Here is a 19,692-nt window from a genome sequence, read left to right on the forward strand (position 1 = left end):
GGGGACAGGCACTTCCTATGGGAGCTCAGACCTCCCTTCAGCTACTCCTCCAAGGCTTAGCTATATATCTCCACACCTAACTGGAAAACGATTTGCCTGAAATTTCTGAGAATTGGGATAATGGTTGCTAAGGGTCCAAGCTCTACCCAACCAGAGCATTGCTTGGTGGAATATAGGAATGTTTGAACAATGCCTTTTACAAAGGTCTCTCTAATTCTGCTGACACCTGCTTTAAGTATTTCTATTTAAAACAAAATAAGTTTATTATCATGTCTTTTGTGGTATCTAGTTACTTACCCAACCTCAAATTTTAACCACAGGGAAAAAAGTATCGCAATGAGTTGACCTATGCTTTTTCTGACATCCAAGCCAAAGACAGAGTCCACATCTTCTGAAGTAGAGCCCCAGAAGGGAGGAAGGGGTGAATTCAGGGATTCCAATCCATGTGCCAGGTCAGGGCACTCATGCTCATCTTGCATGACACTCTGCTAGTTCTGGAAATGTTTTCATCTGGCATGGCAAGGCTCACAATCCGTTTCCCAGGTGGTCTCTGGTTTACTTGATTCAATTAAGTATATAATGACACCTGCTATATGTCAGGCCCTGTGCTGAGTGCTGGTGATGCTGAGATAAATCAGGCAGTGCCTGCCTTTGAGGAGATCTCAAAGTCTGGTGGATGAGAGAGACAGGTGGAGAAACCATTTAGTACGACCAATATGCACATAGTCTATGAAATCAGGCTGCCTACATGGAGTTCTGGCTCTCTTAAGTCATGTAAATCTTCTGCACCTCTGTATTCTCATCCGTAAAGTGGAGTCAATAAGAGTGTTCACTTAATCAGGTTACTGTGAGAATAAAATACTACATGAGAATTGTACAGTCCTGGGGTCCAATAAACATTAGTTGTTATTACTGGTGGATTTTGTCTATTTTCCCTTTCCCTGTGACTTCAGAGCTGCTTTTCATCAATCCTCTATTACTTATTTTTTTGTGTTTTTTGTTTTTTGCGGTACATGGGCCCCTCAGTGCTGTGGCCTCTCCCGTTGCGGAGCACAGGCTCTGGACACGCAGGCTCAGCGGCCATGGCTCACGGGCCCAGCCGCTCCGCAGCATGTGGGATCTTCCCGGACCAGGGCATGAACCCGTGTCCCCTGCATCGGCAGGCGGACTCTCAACCACTGAGCCATCAAGGAAGCCCTACTTATTTGTTTTTTAGCTAAACACAATTATATTATTATCCCGTTGGTTTAGTTGTAACTAGGGCAGCTTGGGTGCAAAGCAAGCTGGGCAAAGTCAGGCTTCATAGGTATATACATGCCTTGGGCATCAGCCCATTTTGCCCTCCACCTGCCGGTGGGCCAGAACCTCCGACGTCCTCTCTTCCCTGGTCAGAGCTGGCCTTGGACCTAAGTGGGATGAGCCACTGAGCGGGGTCAGGAGGAGGCAGGGGCCCATGGGCTTTACTACTCTGCTCATTTATTCTTCTCTGTATATTTGGTTGCTGCTGGGGGAGAAAGAGGAGGTATCTGTTTAAACAATCTCTGGAAATAGAAGTTATTTTAAGCTCATTCTTAAAAGAAAACCAGATTCTGCTTTCCCCACAGGCGCCCCTTGTCTGTCCTCATCTCTGAGGCTGTCACCCTGGAAGGCAGCTCCTGGAACTGCACGGCCGGGAGTGGGTTTGGCCTGAAAGCAGCAATTACAATTCTGGGGCCCGTGATTCTGGTCCTCCCGCTACCCAGAGCTTTAGGCAGAGCCAGGGCTCATAGCTTTCCTTCATCTTCCTATTGCTGATAAGCAGCCCCTGAAGTTCTTTCTTGGGAAAATGGCCCTGCATATCTCCCTGTGTTAAGGCATCTTATCTCGCTCTCTGTTCTTCTTCAGGCAGAATAGGAAGCAGTGAAGCATAGCAGTTAAGAGTAGACTCTGGAACCAGAGAGACTAGGGTTTCAATCTCAGTGCTACTGCTTTTTCCCTGGGTGATTTTACTTCTCTGCATCTCAGTTTCCTCATCTGTAAAATGGGAATGATAATAAGACCCAACTCAGATAGTTGTCCTGAGGAGTAGATCAAATAATTCATGTAAAGCACTTAGCATAGTGCTCAGCACATGGAATGTGCTCACTAAATTCTAGCCTCTATTATAATTATTAGAGGTGCTAAAGTGTTGCATATGGGGAAAGGCAGCAAAGAGAATGAACATTTTTGAGCATCTCCTTTGTGCTATGCACTGTCCTAGGCCCTTTACATTCACCATTTAATTTAATCCTTCCATCAACTCACTGTGGAAGGTTCTATCATTATCTCTGTTTTACAGGTGAAGAAATGGAAGCTCAGAGAGGTTAAGAAACTTACTCAAAAGACTAATGTATGTTGTGAGAGTCAGGATACTGGTTATTCTGGTTGGGGAGTGTCCAGAAGGGGGTGCAAGGGAGGCTTCTGGGATGCTGCTAATATTCTATTTCTTTATCTGGTTCCTGGGTACAAGGGTGTGTTGACCTTATGAAAATTCATGGAACTGCAGCTTGATATTATAATTTGTTCACTTTTATATACATGTGTTATTTCAATAAAAATATCAGAAAAAGGAAAAAAAATAAAGGCAGCAGCAGTGGCAGCCTGCCTTCAATTACACAGATGACGAACAGCAGAGCCAGCTCTTTCTACCCCTGCGTGCAGGTGTGCAAGCCTTGTTGGCCTGGGCCTGCGGAAGCTCCTCTTACGCTCAAGGCCTTTACCTGATAAGCGGTTCTGTCCTGAGGAAGCTCTGGTTCCAGGCCTGTTCAGGCAATTAAGGAGGGAGCGGCATCTTCCTGAGCCAGTCGGAGGGCCTGAACGCCAGAGGGAGGCCTCCCTGAGGTAGCTAAGCATAGAAGGCACAAGTCCAAGAGGCTGGCCTGGGATTCAGCCCTTGCTGGGCTCTAGGGCGGCTGATGGGGTCAACTGAAGGCAAAGCCAGCTAGGCTTGCACTGTTTCTTCCCCCGAGAGGACAAATTCCATCCCCTAGCCCAACTGCGGACCCTCTGTCCTTCCGCTTCAGGTTCCTTAGCCAGGTTTCTCCCTCCCGTCCACTGGAAATTTGATGCTCTAAGGCAGAGGTCCCCAAGCCCTGGACTGTGGACCGGTACTGGTCCGCGGCCTGTTAGGAACCGGGCCGCAGAGCAGCAGGTGAGCGGCGAGCGAGTGAAACTTCATCTGCCGCTCGCCATCGCTCGCGTTACCACCCGAACCAGACCCCACACACCGACCCCCGCCACCGGTCCCTAGAGCAATTGTCTTCCACAAAACCGGTCCCTGGTGGCTAAAAGCTTGGGGACCGCTGCTCTAAGGCTTCTTTCTGCGGGCTCACGACAAAGTCAGAGAGACAGACCGTCTCAGCCCATGCTTCTGGTTGGGGAAGAAGCAAGTGATGTGAGATTCTTTCTGGCGAGTTGGGGTAGAAAACCCTCAGGCTTGTCTTCTGGACTCCACCTCCCTGCCGAACCTCATCTTTTTAAAAGAAACTTAAAAAAATTTTTTATGTAGATTTTGGTTTACAGAAAGTTGCAAAGATAGTGCACGGTGTTTCTATATACCCCATACCCAGTTCCTCTGATTAGTGTCTAATAGCAGCTTGGTACATTGGCCACAACTAAGGAAGCAGCATTGGTGCTTTACTATTAACTAATTTCCAGACTTTATTCGGATTTCACTAGTTTTTCCACGAATGTCTTCTTTTGTTTCAGTATTCCATCCAGGACATCCTGTTACATGTCGTCATCGTCACGTCTCCTTAGTCTCCTCTGGCCTGTGACAGTTTCTCGGTCTCCCCTTGCTTTTGATGACCCTGACCGTTTTGATGAGTACTGGTCAGGTCTTTTGTACAACGTCCCTTGGTTTGGGTCCCCAGTGTTTTTCCTATGATGAGACTGAGTTATGGGTTTCAGGGAAAATGCTGCAGCGGCGAAGTGTCTTCATCACGTAGTATCAGGGGTACATGCTATCAACGTGGCTTATCAGCAGTGAGATTCACTTTGATCTCTTGGTTAAGGTGGTATTTACCAGGTTTCTCCACTGCAAAGCTACTTCTTTTCTCCACTTAATAGACTCTTTGGAATTGAGTGATTAAGCACAGCCCATGCTCAAGCCCCATCCCACTCCATCCGTTTTTAATCATCGAGTTTCTCTGGCACAAAACCAGTAAACACACAAACTCATCTGAGTATTTACGCAGGCAGAGATACACAAACTCTCACCCAGACACCCAGACACCGGCGTACAGACAATATAGACAGACACCCGAATGAGTTCATATCCGCAAACACGGACACGCATGGGCACAAATGCACAAACATTGGGGAAATCAATAGTTTCGTCATTCCATTTCTCTTACCAGCAGAGTGATAAATCAGCTAGGATTTTAATCAACACAGCTTCTAAAATCCCACTTTCTTTCTAATTTTTAAAGATCTTAAAGAGCAAGAACTGAGTAATGCCTGCGTGTGAGTTGGGGGTGAGGGCGGGTGATGAAAATATGGGTTTGGGGTCTAATCAGGCCTCCTGGGATGGGCTTACACCAGAGGCATGTGGTGGCTCTGACTCCCTTTTTCTCTCTACCTGGTTCTTCCACGGCCCTTTCTCACCCAGGCCAGAAGTAAGGGGGTGTGAGTAACTCCCCCGTGAGGACCCCAGAGCTCTTCCACAGGGAGACATGCTAAGAGCCCACCCCAGCACCATGGGTTCCCTTTGTGCTGGGTGCTGGCTCCAGCTGCTGTGATTTAGGTAGGAGTCTTTCAACTCCACTGGTCTCTACCCCTGTTGCCCTGCCTGCCACCCTTGGATAGCTTCTTGTGGCTTTCAGCATAAATGCCCAACCCCTACTCTGGCTTCAAAGTTTTTCAAGATCAGGGCTTTCCCCCTTCTCCAGATTTACCCTTCACAGCTCCCTCTTTTCCAGAATATATAACTCTAGCCCAACTAACCTACTCATTGTCCTGTTGTCTGCCGCACCGTGGAGGATTCTCCCACTGTCTTCGTGTGTCTGAACCCTACCCAGCTCTAATGCCACTTTCTACGTGAACCGTCCCCTGATCACCAACTGAAAGGAGTAGCTCCCTTCTTTGAATTCCCAGAAAACCTTTTCTCTAAGGGATGGCACCGACTCAACTCTGCTTAGTTATTTGTGAACTTGTGCTTTAGAAAAGTTTCCTTTGGTTGCAAGCAATAGAAGTTAACTCTTGGCCTTATTTCCCAGTCCCCAAATGATGCTGGAGTTCCTGGTGGAACAACTGAATTTGCCGTCACGAACGTGACCTGCGTCCAACAACTCCAGTCTGTGTAACTCTTGGTTCTAAGTTTCTCAGTTTGGGGAGAGGGAATTGGATTCATGCAGCTTGGTTCAGGAGCCCACTCATGGATTAACCACCAGCTATGGCCAAGGGTGTCTTCACACAGCGCAGATATCTCCCCTGGGGGACCACTCTGTGTTTGGGAGGAGGGGCCTTCCCCAAAGAGGAGAGAAACGCTGAAGCCTAGGTTGCCCCAAGAGGCAGCTAATAGAACTCGTCTTTGCTACTGATGGCAGAAGGAGGGAGAATGCTGGGAAGACAAAAACAACAGATGTCCACAGCAAAGTGTTTATGGAGAGGATGAGTCAGTGACTAGTTCATTTGTTGCCCCCTAAAAGCCCCTAGGTCAGTTGGCTTCCCAGTTCTGTATCTCTAGAACATGAGGGTCATAGACTTTTCCATCCTCTATATCACCTTTCCAATCATGTTGTCGTGAATGAAAAATGCTGCCTGCCATATCAGTAAACAAAGGATGTTGCAGCCATCAAGCCACTACAGCTGCCCGCAAAGGTGAGCCCCGAGGGAACTCAGGATGGAGACAAACGGGCTGCCCGCAGTCAAGCCCTCAGTCTCTGCAGCCACCCTGAGGGGATGCAGGATGGGAAAGCACGGGATACTGGCCCTAGATAGCTAAGGTACACATCAAAGGCATGATTTCAGTGCGCCCAGGCTCTTGCATCTTCCCATGCACAGTAAAGTGCTCAATTCGTTAACTTGAGATGTCTGATTTTCTTTATTTAACAGTAATGTTGTGATGTTCTGACTATTTGGTCTTTGATGCAAAAACTCCTCTATATCCTGGTTCCTCCTTTACCTTTTTGGAGCAGTCTCTCAGAGCTGTTCTGAGAGGCTGCCTCCCAGACTGGAAGTCCTCAGTTTTGTCCGCCAAATAAAACATAATTCTCAATTTTTAGGTTGTGCATTCTTTTTAGTTGACGTTGTTCGTGGGGCACTCCCTGGGGAGGTGGAATGGTGGAGGCATGTGGAGTCTTCTGCAGAGGTATGGCAGTAAATGCCTGCCGCTCTTTTTAGATGTGTAGCTGGTATATGTCAGGCGCTGGAAATAAACCAGACACGAGGGATGTCCCTCACAGGACTTGGAGAGTTCAGACAAACATACAAATTGCAGCAGAATGTTATTAGTGCTCCAATGGAGGATGCACAGAGAGGTGGGGGTCCTGGGGGGCAGCTGATGAGCTCTGACTGAGGCTCTTCAGAGAAAGTAACACGAGAGCCGGGTATTGCAGGGTTAATAGGAGCTTGCCAGGTAGAGAAGAAGGAAAGGGGATTCTGATCTGAGAGGAATTGTCTGTGCAAGGCCATGGGGGAGACGGTAAAAGAGAGCCACGCTTGGGAAACAGGAAGGTTGAGTGTGCCTGGAGTGTAGTGTGTTTATGGTGAGGGTGCTAAAATATGAGGGAAGATGGAAAAGGGAGATGTGTGGTAAGGGAGGCTAGGGCCAGATCTTGGAAACTCCCCATCTGAGCCTCAGGAATTTTAACTTATGGGGGAGTGGTCAGTGGGGGCACACTGAGGACTCACGCAGGGGAGTAACAAGATATATGTATAGAAACTTCTCCTGCATTGTTCGGGGAATGGGATGCATTGCTGCCTTGGGGAGCCAATATGGCAGCATCTATAGAATTTCACTCCTACTCCTGGGGGTCTATGGCATAGAATGAAGATACTGGTTATGTAAGGGCATATGTGTAAGTGTGTTTATAGTGGCCAAGAACTGGAAACAAGGTGAGTTCCCAGCAATGGGAAAATGGTTTAATAAATTGTGGTATATCCACAAAGTGATTTTTCATCTATCTATCATCTATTCAAATTCTTTACAAAATATAATAGCTATTTTTCATGAAGGGAGAGGGAGAAAGAAAGGTTATTGATAAGCTTTTATTTTTAACAATTTAAAAAGCTATAAGAAACCACATGCACAATTTGCATAAACAGTATAAGCTTTGTGGTTAAAAATTACATTTAAAGCCTCATAGACAAACAGCTGCATCGTTCAGAAAGTCCTACTCCTCATTAAATAACAGTAAATATGAAGGCGTGATTTTAACCATGATAATTGGAGCATTCCGCTATCATTTCAGTCCTACTTGGTACCTTGGCCCTACTTACCAGGCCTCATCAATGCCTTCTGGGTGCTGGCTGTATTGACTCAGAATAAAAGCCAAATCCTCACCTTGTCCCACACAGCTCCATAGGGTCTGCTCACCTCCACCCTCCACTGCTTTCACCTCAAGTCCTCCATCCCACTCTCTGCCAGGTTAACTCTTGTCTTTCTCACACATCTCAAGGACACTTATGCCTCAGTGCCTTTGCACTTGCTGTTCTCTCTCTCTGAAACAATTTCCCCCCAGATATCTACATGGCTCACTCCCTCATGTCCTTCATGTCTTGGCTCAAAGGTCCTTTCCTCAGTGAGCCTTCTCTGAACCACTTATTTTACATTGCAATGCCTACTCCCCCTTTCACCCCCACAACTCTCTATCCTTTTTTCCTGTTCTTTTCCTTCAGAGCACTGACCACCTCCAACGTATTGTACGCATTGCTTATTTATTCTGGAAATTACTTTGGAAGTTGACTGTCCTCTCACTTGTATGTAACCTTTACAAGGGAAATGACTTTTATCTACTTGCTTGCTCTTATAGCCCAGCTTAGAACAGTACTTGGTACATAGTAGGCACTGAATACTGTTCTGTGGAATGAGTGAATGACTAGTGGCAGGTGGAGAATGGCTGGAGGCAGGTAAGATTAGCAACAGAAAGACTAGTTAGAACACTGTTACAAACCAAGGCAAAGGGACTTGAGCCCAGCCTTAAAGGTTAAGTGTGTATGTCTTCTTCTGTCATAATCTTCAAATGATGTTGAAATCTATTGTTTTTTAACTTCTCATTACTATGTCTTGATTCTTTAGGCAGATCAAAAGCTCCATGAGAGGGGAGGTGTGGCATGTTGATCTCTACTTTTCCCACAGTGTCTGGCACTTATGTGATATTAAATATAATTCATTCAAGCAACGTTCAAAGCTTTGTTAATGATCTGATATTACTATTATTTGATTAAGTGAATTTTAGAGTGAATTTTATTTGACAAAGATCTTAAGATCTAATGGATATTCTCATGCTGTTGTACTAAATAGAGTCAATTTTGTTCCATTACAAAATTAGTATATATGCTTATGAAAGTAAATTTGGAAATTAGAGAAAGGTTGAAAACAAATGAAAAATCTTTTCGTTTCACCACCCATAAAGAACCACTAGCATTTTAATATTTCTTTTAAATATTTTTTCTAGAGATAGCTTTTAAACATAGTTATAATAATTGTGTTTACATTTCTGCATACTGCTTTGCATACTGTGGGTTTATTTTATTAGTGCACACATTTTTCTTTGCTATAAACTTTTGGAAAGCATTATTTTAAATAAGTGCACATTATTTAACCATGTAGCTGTACCATAGCTTACTTGACATAGCTAATATTTGATATTTAAGCTATTTCTATTTTCCTCTTATTGTAAAGATAATCTGCTACTCTGTCAGATTTCATTGCCTGATTTGTCTGGTCATCTGCCCTCAAAACATCTTACTATCTGTAAGATGGACATAATGAGAAATAAGAGGATTAAGGTAAGTGAATGCAAGAAACAGTGATGAGCATATAGTAGGTGTTTAGTAAACACCAGATGGCTTGGAATTGAAACCTTTGGAAATTGTGGAGTGTTAATAGCCTTCATGGCACTGTTCCCCGGCTGCAGGCTGCACCTGATGCAGGTGGATTCGGTCCAGCGCTGGATGGAGGACCTGAAGCTCATGACGGAGTGTGAGTGCATGTGTGTCCTGCAGGCAAAGCCCATCAGCCTGGAGGAGGATGCACAGGGCGACCTCATCCTGGCAGGTGGTTCTGGCCCCGGAGACCCCCTGCAGCTGCTGCTCAAGCGGGGCTGGGTCATCAGCACTGAGCTGCGTAGGATAGGGCAGAAGCTGGCCCAGGACCGCTGGGCGCGTGTCCATAGCATGAGCGTGCGACTGACCTGCCACGCCCGCTCCATGGTCAGCGAGTACAGCGCTGTTAGCAGGAGCTCCTCGCAGGAGATGGGCCAGGTGGGTTGCCTGGCATGGGCATGGGTGGGCACTCAGAATGGGGTTGCCTTTTAGAAGAGTGGGTCTGAATTGTATAGAGTCCTAACTCTTCTTGTCTCAGGGACCTCTCTCCACTTCCAATGAAGCAGGGAAGACAGTAAGGACCTTTACTGAGTATCTGCTCTGTTCTAGGAATTGTGCTAGATGTTTTTACATACACATCATTTACCTTGAACAACCTCTGAGGCCAACATAACCACTGAGAGACACCGTGCAGTGGTTAAATACACCCTCTTTAATGCCTGCCTGCTCAAGTGTCAGCTCTGTCTGCTGTGTGACCTTGCCAAGTTACTTAACTTCTCTGTGCCCCAGTTCCATCATCCTAATGAGTATAATAATAGCATTTATTTCATAGATGTGTTGTGAGGGCTGAGTCCTAATTAAATTAAATTAATTAAAAATATTAGCTAGTGTTGTTGTCCTCACTTTATAGATGAGGAAACAGAAACTCAGAAAGCCTAAGTAACTTGCCCAAAGTTATGCAGTGAATGGTATAAGCCGGATTCAACCTAAGGCTGTGTAATTCCAAAGCCCATGGTTTTGAATCTCCTCCAAGTCCAAAGCAAACCACTGAAAATCCCCCTTTATTTCTCTTTCTTCTGGCATCTCTTTGCACCTTAGTGCTCTACCCTTTTCCTTGCTCCACTTTGCAGACAGTAAACTTCTATTCATTCTTTAAAACCCAGCTCAAATGTCCCTTCCTCTCTGAAGCTTCCCAGATCCCCCAGCATAACTAATTGCTCAGTTTTCTTTTTCTGAGCCCCCAAAGCAACTGATGATGATCTCTTTTGCCATCCATATCACACTGTGTTATAGTCTATGTGCCTGTTTTCCAAATTGGCTGATTTGATTCTTCATCTTTCTGCCCCAGAGGGTCCAGCTCAGCAGTTGGTCCTCGACCAGTGCTTACTTAATTGAATAAAATTGATCTATTTTTCTGCAGATTGAAAAGCTGCTAATGGAGAAGTGCTCAGAGCTGTCAGCGGTCACGGAGAGGTAAATCTGGCCTCTGGGTGAATCTAGACAGGGTCTGCCAGCCAGTCCTCAGGCAGGGAAAGGGGGTGGCATCTTCTCCCACAGGGACAGTGGGAGTGGGGAGGCCTGGTGGTGGTCTGGGAGTTTCCTTTTGCTGACTTTTATCAGCAACCTTAAAAGACTCCCTTGGGATTTTCTGCTCGATTTTCAGGCCTGGGAGAATGCAAAAGGCAGAGGAGAGGCCTGGGCATAGGAAGAAAGAGGATTCTTGAGGGTTGGTAACAAGGAAAAAGTTTACCCCAGCTTTGGGAAGCCCCTTGATCTCCAAAGTCAAGACAAGGTGAAAGCAGACACACCTTTACACTCACATACACATTGACAAGGATTTCACAGACATGCACAGATATATAAACATACACTCACACAATCACAGAAATACACTCACAATCTCTTCGTATCTCACATACATAAACACGCATGCGTCTACACTCAGAAACGTACACACACTCAACCTTGTCTGTATGCACACCTGGGTGTGTGTTGACACCCTCCCTCACCCCTTCCAGCCCCCAGGCCCTAGAAGAAAAACCTGGAACTTGACATTCCTAGGACTGCCATGGGGTCTTTGGCCTTCCGTTGTGAAACATTCTCAGGTCATAGGGGTGGATTTGATCTTGATCCTCCTGTGTGAGTGGAAAATCCTCAAAGGCTCCTGTCTGCACGCTTTAGGCAGCTACTTCTTAAAGGGTCACAGGCATTGCCATATACCTTTAGAGTGAGCAAGGCATACCTGGCACACCAGCAACCCTCCTCTATGACTCCCATCCACCATCCCTAGACCCTGGCCGCAATGATGGCAGATTCTCCCAGGGAGAAGCCCAGAGATATGGATTTGACTGCTCTCTGATGGCCTTTCTTCCTGGCAACATGGACTGTTAGCTCCTATTTCAGGCCAGCACTTCTTTGAACACTAGGAAGCCAGGGGACAAGCCAGCCTTGGAATATTCCATCTCTGACTCCCCAGGAGCTGATGTCATCTTCCCAGGCCACTTGCATCGCCAACAGGCCTGTTGCAGGCCCGGATCTGTCCCCTAAAATGGCTCTGGGCTGAGTGCCTGCCCCTTACAGTGGCCCACCCAGGGTTTCTTTCTCCAGGTGCCTGCAGGTGGAGAACGAGCACATCCTGAAGTCGATGAAGGCCTGTGTGAGTGAGACCCTGAGCACGCTGGGCCAGCACTTTGGCCAGCTGCTGGAGCTGGCCCTGACCCGGGAGGTGCAGGTCAGTGTGGGCTGGGCAGTGGAGGTGGGCAGAGGGACTGGGCCTGGCTCGGGGAAGCTCTAAAGTGGGCTTTCTTGGGGGACATCCTCCTCAGACCACCAAAGTGAACTCCAACACCTGAGAGACAGGACTGTCAGAGCTGAACGGAGCCTTCCTGACCATCTAGCCCAATTCTGCATTTTCAAGATGCGAAAACTAGAGCCCAGAGAGGGCAGATACTGACCTAAGGTCACACAGCAAGGCAGTGGCAGAGCCCAGCGTCTCCCAGTTGCACTTTCAGTGTTGCTACCACCACCTTAAATCTTCTCTGTTGAGTTATTGTTCACAGTGCACACGATAGATCCTTATATTCCTGAAAGACTTAGGGCACCTGCTGGGAACAAGTCAATTCTGGATATCCTGGCAATACAGAAGAATCTAGAAAGGTCAGCTAGTCTAGCCCCTGCCTCTAGGGAAGGTGGTACTTGATTTCAGAAAGAACGAGGGCTTTGGAACCTGATAGATCTACTTTCCAATTGTGGTTTATCATGGGACCTTGGTCAAATTCCTTAATCCATAGCCTCATTTTCCCCATATATAAAGTGAAGACCTTCCCCAGAAGAGGAGAGGACTAAGCAAACAACGTATGAAAAGTGCTTAGCACATAGTATGGATTAAATACATATTATTTCCTTCTCTTGCCTTTTCCTATTTTTAAAAGCCTCCCAGAAAAGCTGATTCCATATGATTTGCATTAGGAAAGGTATTTGCATGTTATTTATAGTTACAGAAACATTGTGTTACATATTTGCCATTCTTTTCCCACCACCAAATAAGAGCTTTCCACAAATAACAAATCCCTTCCCATATCGGCCTCTCTCCAAACTTGGCCTTTCTACCTATCGCAGAGTTTCCTTTCTCTCTTCCCAATGTGTCTGGCTCGTCTTGTACACAGCACAGGCCCTTCTGACCTGGTTCACTTGCTGGTCAGGGTAGCTGGCCCTGTGCAGCCTCACCCTCCCAACCCAGAAGGGTCTGCGGAGTTCACTCTTCCTGCCCCGAGAGTCTGGGACAAGGGAAGGGAAGGGCCAGGGCTGGGGCCCTGGAGCTGGCACGAAGAGCAAATGTCGACAGTCACGCGTACCGGCAGGTGGTGGTTCAAGCTAAGGCCAGTGTCCCAAATGGAAGTCTAGAGGGACCCAGTGGAACATGGGGCCGAAGTGGGTGAAGAAATTGAAGGAGTGGTGAGCGAGGGTATTGAAGTTAGCGGTGGGGAGGAGAGGAGCCTGGAGGAGTTGTTGAGCAGGAGCTCAGGTGCCCGCTGATGCTTTTTATGCCATTTTGGTGCCCTCTTGCCTGGCAGCACCAGGTTCACTTAAAAGGGCTTAAAAGAGTTCTGTTGGATTATAAATGGAAGCCAGCTGGGGTTGGAAGTAGTCCTTAGCTCTTTCTACCAGGGGCAAAGGGTAGCTTGTCTTTTTGATGCTCCAGGTCGCCGATTCCTGGGAAAAGCTCCTTGGGCTGTCAGGAGCCTACTTGGGCTTTGTGGACTATGTATCTGATTTCCTGGGGCACTGTGTCCATTCTGCTTTTTCCTCATCCTGACCTTGTTTGGTGTGGAATTCCTGACCCGGTGCTTCTACTTCCCTGGCTAAATCCTGCCCCATTTCCAGTCTGGCCACCTGCCTCATTGATGCTCAGCTTGGGAGCTGTTGGATCAGCTGCTTTTCTCTTAGGATTGAGTCCCCCATTGGTCTCCCTCCCCTGGTGGGGGAAGCAGTGTCTGTCCTCCATTCCTCTGCATATTTGTTAGTTTCTTGACAACCCCCCTTCCCTCCCACATGCCCAGTGGTGTCCTCTAAGCCCTCCTTTGGGCTGAGCTTGCTGTGCTCTTAATATTTCTTGGCTGACCTTTAGCATCCTTTTACATTAGAAAGTTTCCATACAAAACAGTGGTGGCATAAAGAGATACACTGGCTGAAGGCAGGGTAATCTGTTCAGTGTTGTGAGCATGTGTTCCCTAAACAGGTAACTCAAATCCTGTTCCCCAGTATATTAGTAATTATACAAGGATCCTACACTTGTGGTATCTTGACATAAATGAAATTAAGCTTATTTTTTTGCATCAGCATTTCTCTTATGATGGGTTATTGTGTGTTGCAAGTCTTCTAAAAGGTCCTCACACATTCATAGTATTTCTTGTCTAACCTATAGTTTCCATAAACAGGGATTTTGCTTTCTTTTCTCCATGAATATATATCTAGTGACTAGAACAGTACCTGGCATACGGCGGGCATCTAATAAAGATTTATTAATGAATGAATGTTAAGCAGTGTGTTCCAAACTTACCTAGTCACAGATATTTTTTATTCTTAAAACACCCATTCATTTATTCTGGGATGCTGGTGTTTCAGGAAATGCAATTTGGGAAATGCCTTTTTTGCACTAGGGAGCCATGTAGGTTTTTGAGCAGAGGAACAGTACTCTTTCCATCCCCCCTCCATGCCCACCACAAAAACACAACGCATGGTGGAATGGTGCTTACAAGAAGGGCAGTGATAATATAGCACTACTCTGCACTGGTCTGCTCCATCCTGGAATGTTATGTCCAGCTCCAGACCCCAGATGTGTTATTGAGACAGTGATTGTGCTCAGAGGAGCTTCCTAGGAGGACGGGGAAGGGCCGAAGATTAAGGTATGTGGGGAATAGCTGGAGGAGCAGGGATGTTTAAGAATGGAAACTCTGCTACCTCCAAAGGGAAGAAGGACCTTGGGCCAGTGAAGTGAATCTATAGGACATTCCATGGAAAAAGGGGTTGGCAAAGCAATAGGACTGCCCCGCAGTAGAAGGGGCTGCCTTAGGAACTTCCCATCACTGAGGTGGGAAAGTCATGCCTGGGAGGATATCGGCAGTAGATGGAGGTTGGACTGAGTGACTTGCAAAGTTTCTCCCAATCTTGATAGTGTGTAATTCTATGAATGTGAGCCTTGTGGGGTAGTGGATTGAGCATGGCATTTGGAGGCATATCAGGGTTCAAACCCTGAACGTGCTACTTACAGCATCTACAAACTTGGGCAAGTTACTTAATTTCCTCAGTTTCCTCACCTCTACCTTGGGTTGTTGTTAGCAGTAAATAAGACAACACAGGAGTAATTGGCACTTTTCTGATTGCATCAGTGGCTTTATTCACTACAGACCTGAGCTACCTTAAGAGAAGCTGACAACAAGCTTTGCTAAAAAGAGCCTCCTAATCACCTAATTACTAATTATTTATTGAGATAATTTAACTACTTGGTGGGCTTGGAAATTTAAGGCTTAACTGTTAGGAGCCACCAATGGGAAATTCATGAACATTAAGGATTAAACTTTCTCGGATTAAAGGATTAGCCATGTGGGGGGTAAGAGGAAAAAGCTTGATTTAGAAAAGATGATTTACTTGAAGACGACTTCTAGGGGACTCTCTATTGAATAAATCAACTCTCACCTGTACCTCTGAATCCTCGATTCCGCTTCATGTGGATAGACTGTATATGCATTCATCCTTTCATTCCATCAATCAATGTTTACTTTCATTTAAAATATCACCTTTATTCTAATAAAACTGTTTAGGGACTGTATCTCTGGCTGTGTGGCTGAAGTGAACTTGTTAAAACTTCATCTCACCCCTAAACTTCCCCTTCCTGTCCCAGACAGAGCTGGTCAACCTCAGGCCTCACCTGAGGCACAAGCACCTATCCGGTGACAGAGGTCAGACCAGAGGGACACATCCTAAGAGGAAAGAGGCAGCCGCTAAGCTAAACATACTCAGTTCCTTCTTCCAAACTCACTAACTCATCCTTGCCCTCTCGGCAAGGTGACATGGAAGGGTGGGGACTGAGGCCAGCAGAGGTGGTGTGGCTGAAATCTCTCCCTGGTGGAACAGAAGGAGTGGGGACCAAGTATTACCCCTCAGTGTTCACAGTTCTTGTCCTATTATCTTATTGGCCCCAACTATCTGTCTGTGGTCAGGCAGGAGTGTGGCTGGACCCTTTGGAGGAGGAGGTCACCTGCCTGTGAGGCAGACTTTTCACACCTTCAGGAAGCCATCCCCCCAAATAACAAACTCTACTCCTTTGTGGATCCTTCTGGAATCCCAGTGGGCTAATTAGACTTTGCTCCCAGAAGGCTTGGAAATGACTTAAAATATTACATTCATTAAATTGACTCTAAGGAGATTTTGTAACTAAAGCTCAAAATTTGCTTTCCTGTTCTTTTTCTCATTCTCAGATTTTGCTCAGCTATGTTGTCCAGTATAGGTAATCAGAGGCTGCAATGGGATTAAACAGTAAGATAAAGATAATCCAAACATACTTGTCAGGATGAGACATATAAAGATGTTCAAAAATTTTAAATGGTCTTCTATCTCATTTTAAAGTTCCCTGGGAGAAAATAAAGTGAAAGAAAGAAAGAAAGAAAAAAAAACAGCCAAATCTGAATCCTTCTACTCTTAGGAATAATTCAAAGCCCTCAATTCTTAGGTTAATAGAATTCTCTTTAATTTTCTTATTCTCCTCTTAGCCAGGAGGGTCTCATCCCAGTGTGTGTGTGTGGTGGAGTCATGTTTCTTTGGGCAGCTACAGCCCAGGCTGTCTCTCCAGCAATGGGAGGGATTTTTTCAGGGCTTTTCAATTTGTACTGGTCTTTCCCCACGATACTTGAAAGGGTCCAAAGAGTTAGTACCTTGGATACACAATATTATCACAGCACTACTGCTACACTCACAGAGAGTTAAAACAGGCCAATCTTCAATCCTTAGGGCAGGAATTCCAGTCAACATGTCTTCCTAAGACTCTGTCTTTAGGGTTGCTGAAGACCTTAACAGATACTCATCTGCAACTGAGAGAAAGAGGGTGGGTGACAGATACTGTCTTGGTTGCATCTGCAACAGGATGTCAGTTTATTTCAGTTGTCCACGGTCCACAAGGATTTCTGAACATACATTCACGGGGGGAAAGCATCCACCACAGGTTCATTGTGGTACGATGGTTACCATATATGGGAGAAAAATGTCTCCTTTTTCATAGAAGGGCACGTGATACGTTTATCTTCTTCCTGCAAAGTCAGGCATTTGTAATTCCTTCACAAGGACTTGTTTGATTTGCACTCTTTGCCATCCAGCGTTTTCAACATTTCTTAATTTCAAGAGTCCCTCCAAACTTTGCATTTCTGCCACCCCAGGCTACACTGATTTCGGCAGCTTGAAGTGACTCGGGCCAGTGGTCTACTGCTTCAGATGCATTGCATTCTCTGGGTTCCCAAAGATTTCCTAGGAGAAATGCAAGCACGTATACTTTTAAGGAAATCAATTTCCAGATCTTCAGTTTTCATTTGTTTTCTTTCCTAGAAACAATCCTCCTAATAATACACAGTTTTTACTAGCCCTTCTATTCTTTTCCAAAAGAAAGGCATATTCCTCACCCATCCCAAATCTCATAGTGCATTGCCCCTTTTTGCAAAAACCTTGGAGTGCAAATGGGGAGATAAAACAAAAAAGAAGCCTACATTCATGAACCATAAACCTTTAGGCCTCCATGTATTTCCATGTTTTTAATATTTCTGTTGAGAAAAGCATTAGAAGTTGTGTATTTTGTCCAGTGTGCAGATTTTCTGAATCTAGAAATGTGGTAGAATGGTAGTGTGTGTGTGTTTGTGTGTGTGTGTGTATGTGTGTATTGGAGGGTTGGTTGTGAAAGTTTCCAATTTATCTTATCCCTTCTATTTCCATTTATTCTCAAATTGTGCATACCTCTTGAGGGACATTCTCCTTAGACAAAGCAAAGAGAGCACAGGTAGGACAAATCAAACACTCAAAATGGCTTTTGGGGAGCACTTTTTTTTTTTTTTTTGCGGTACGCGGGCCTCTCACTGTTGTGGCCTCTCCCGCTGCGGAGCACAGGCTCCGAACGCGCAGGCTCAGCGGCCATGGCTCACGGGCCCAGCCGCTCCGCGGCATGTGGGATCTTCCCGGACCGGGGCACGAACCCATGTTCCCTGCATCGGCAGGCGGACTCTCAACCACTGCGCCACCAGGGAAGCCCTGGGGGGCACTTTTTAAACGCAAGCAATTCCTTTCAGCTGTATCTTATGCTCAACTCTAAGTGATGTCTAAAGGTTAATGATAATGATTCTTTTAAATGTAACGAATATTTTTGAGAAAGACCACATTTTTCAAGATATACTGGGTAAAATTCACAGATACAAGTTTTGCATGATTTTTCTTTTCAGATTTGATGCACATTATTTAAGGCAGCAGTTAAAGACTATTTTGTCAAAACATTTTATGAAATATTTACACTAATTTCTACTTTCTGTTAGCAAAAGATATAGTTAATTGCTGGCAGCTGGACTAATTAGATTTAAGTATAAATACTTTTCTCCTTTAAATACGTAGAGAAGTTCGATCATAAGAGCTGCAAAAGGACTTCCCTGGTGGCGCAGTGGTTAAGAATCCACCTGTCAATGTAGGGGACATGGGTTCGATCACTGGTCCGGGAAGATCCCACATGCCGTGGAGCAACTAAGCCCATGCGCCACAACTACTGAGCCTGTGTGCCACAACTACTGAAGCCTGCATGCCTAGAGCCTGTGTTCCAAATAAGAGAAGCCACTGCAATGAGAAGCCCGCGCACCGCAGTGAAGAGTAGCCCCCACTCGCCGCAGCTAGAGAAAGCCTGCGCACAGCAACGAAGACCCAACGCAGCCAAACATAAATAAATAAATAAACTAATTAATTAAAAAAAATGGTCCACATCAAAAAAAAAATACCTCAAAAAAAAAAGAGCTACAAAAAACCGTCGAATGATTTCAGATATTTTTATTCTCAGACCTTATTTAATTATTTCCTGAAATAAACACCAAAGTTCAATACATATACACATCTATTTACTGAAGGAATGCAGTGACTTTTATCATATTTCCAGATTTATAATTACTTTACAATGTTAGCTATATATTACTTTGCCTTATGAAAAGTTTAATAAATTGTTTTATCTTGGCTTTAGAATATACACAAGTAAATCAAATTTTATTTTAAGTCTATATTATTTTAATATTGACAGTTTTTAGCATTTCTCCTTACAGAATGATTTCCAAAATTATTTGTCAGCATTTTTTAGCAATTCTTGGAATACATATTAAAATTTTTTAAATTAAAAATGAAGTCAGGTCTATATTGAGAAAAAGCTAAGTTGATTGGCTGATTGGCTTGGCTTAAAGAAGTCTTTGCCAATTAGGTTATAGGGTGGGTATTTTCCATAAATTAAATAAGCAAAAGCTGTAGCTTCAAGTTTTTTATTTGAAACACACAAAAATATTTTATTAAAATTGTATTGTTAATGAAATTAATAATATTTTGATTTTCTTAATCCTTTCTGAATAATTTGGATAATCCAAGGTGCTCTAAGTGAAAGAGTAGTGGGTATAATTAAGAGTTACTTAATATGTCTTGGTAAAGTACTTCTGGAATTCTTCCCAGAAATTGAGACAAGTGAATGAATGACTCTAATGATTGGGTGACAAATGTTTTGCAAGTCAAATGGTTTCCAGTTCTTTGCTTCTACCAATTTATAGGTGTTATCAGCTGGATGATCATTAAAAATAGTGTTTGATGATAAATCACTATATGATTACATAGCTCAGAATGTGCTCAAAGGGTGAGCAACTTGGCTATACATACTCTTCCCATTCCTCTCTTCACGGGATTTATGGGAACAAGATTTTTCAGGATTTACATCTAAAAATATAGCATTAAGCCAATATTCAATCATGGATAAATGAATTAGAAAACCTACAAAGCCTCATTCATCTCATTAGGAGATATATTTATGATAAAATTTTAATTTTTATGATTTATAATTATTTATCAAAATTTATCATCTATGTTGTATTGACCAATTGTACTGATGATAATTGTAATACTAATTCAAGCAAGGAGAGA

At 44.6% G+C, this 19,692-nt stretch overlaps 1 protein-coding gene across 2 annotated transcripts in view; it reads left to right on the forward strand.

Moving 5' to 3' along the window:
* Nucleotides 1-19,692, forward strand: part of INSC (INSC spindle orientation adaptor protein) — a 137,786-nt gene that overhangs the window by 57,840 nt on the left and 60,254 nt on the right. For both annotated transcript variants that reach the window (XM_032640501.1, XM_032640500.1), the window contains exons 3-5: nt 9,099-9,444; nt 10,427-10,479; nt 11,614-11,737. In XM_032640501.1, coding sequence (XP_032496392.1) covers nt 9,099-9,444; nt 10,427-10,479; nt 11,614-11,737 — 523 coding nt within the window. The remainder of the gene's footprint in view (nt 1-9,098; nt 9,445-10,426; nt 10,480-11,613; nt 11,738-19,692) is intronic.

The sequence above is a fragment of the Phocoena sinus genome, chromosome 8 (genome assembly GCF_008692025.1).
Source record: "Phocoena sinus isolate mPhoSin1 chromosome 8, mPhoSin1.pri, whole genome shotgun sequence".
Lineage (NCBI taxonomy): Eukaryota > Metazoa > Chordata > Mammalia > Artiodactyla > Phocoenidae > Phocoena > Phocoena sinus.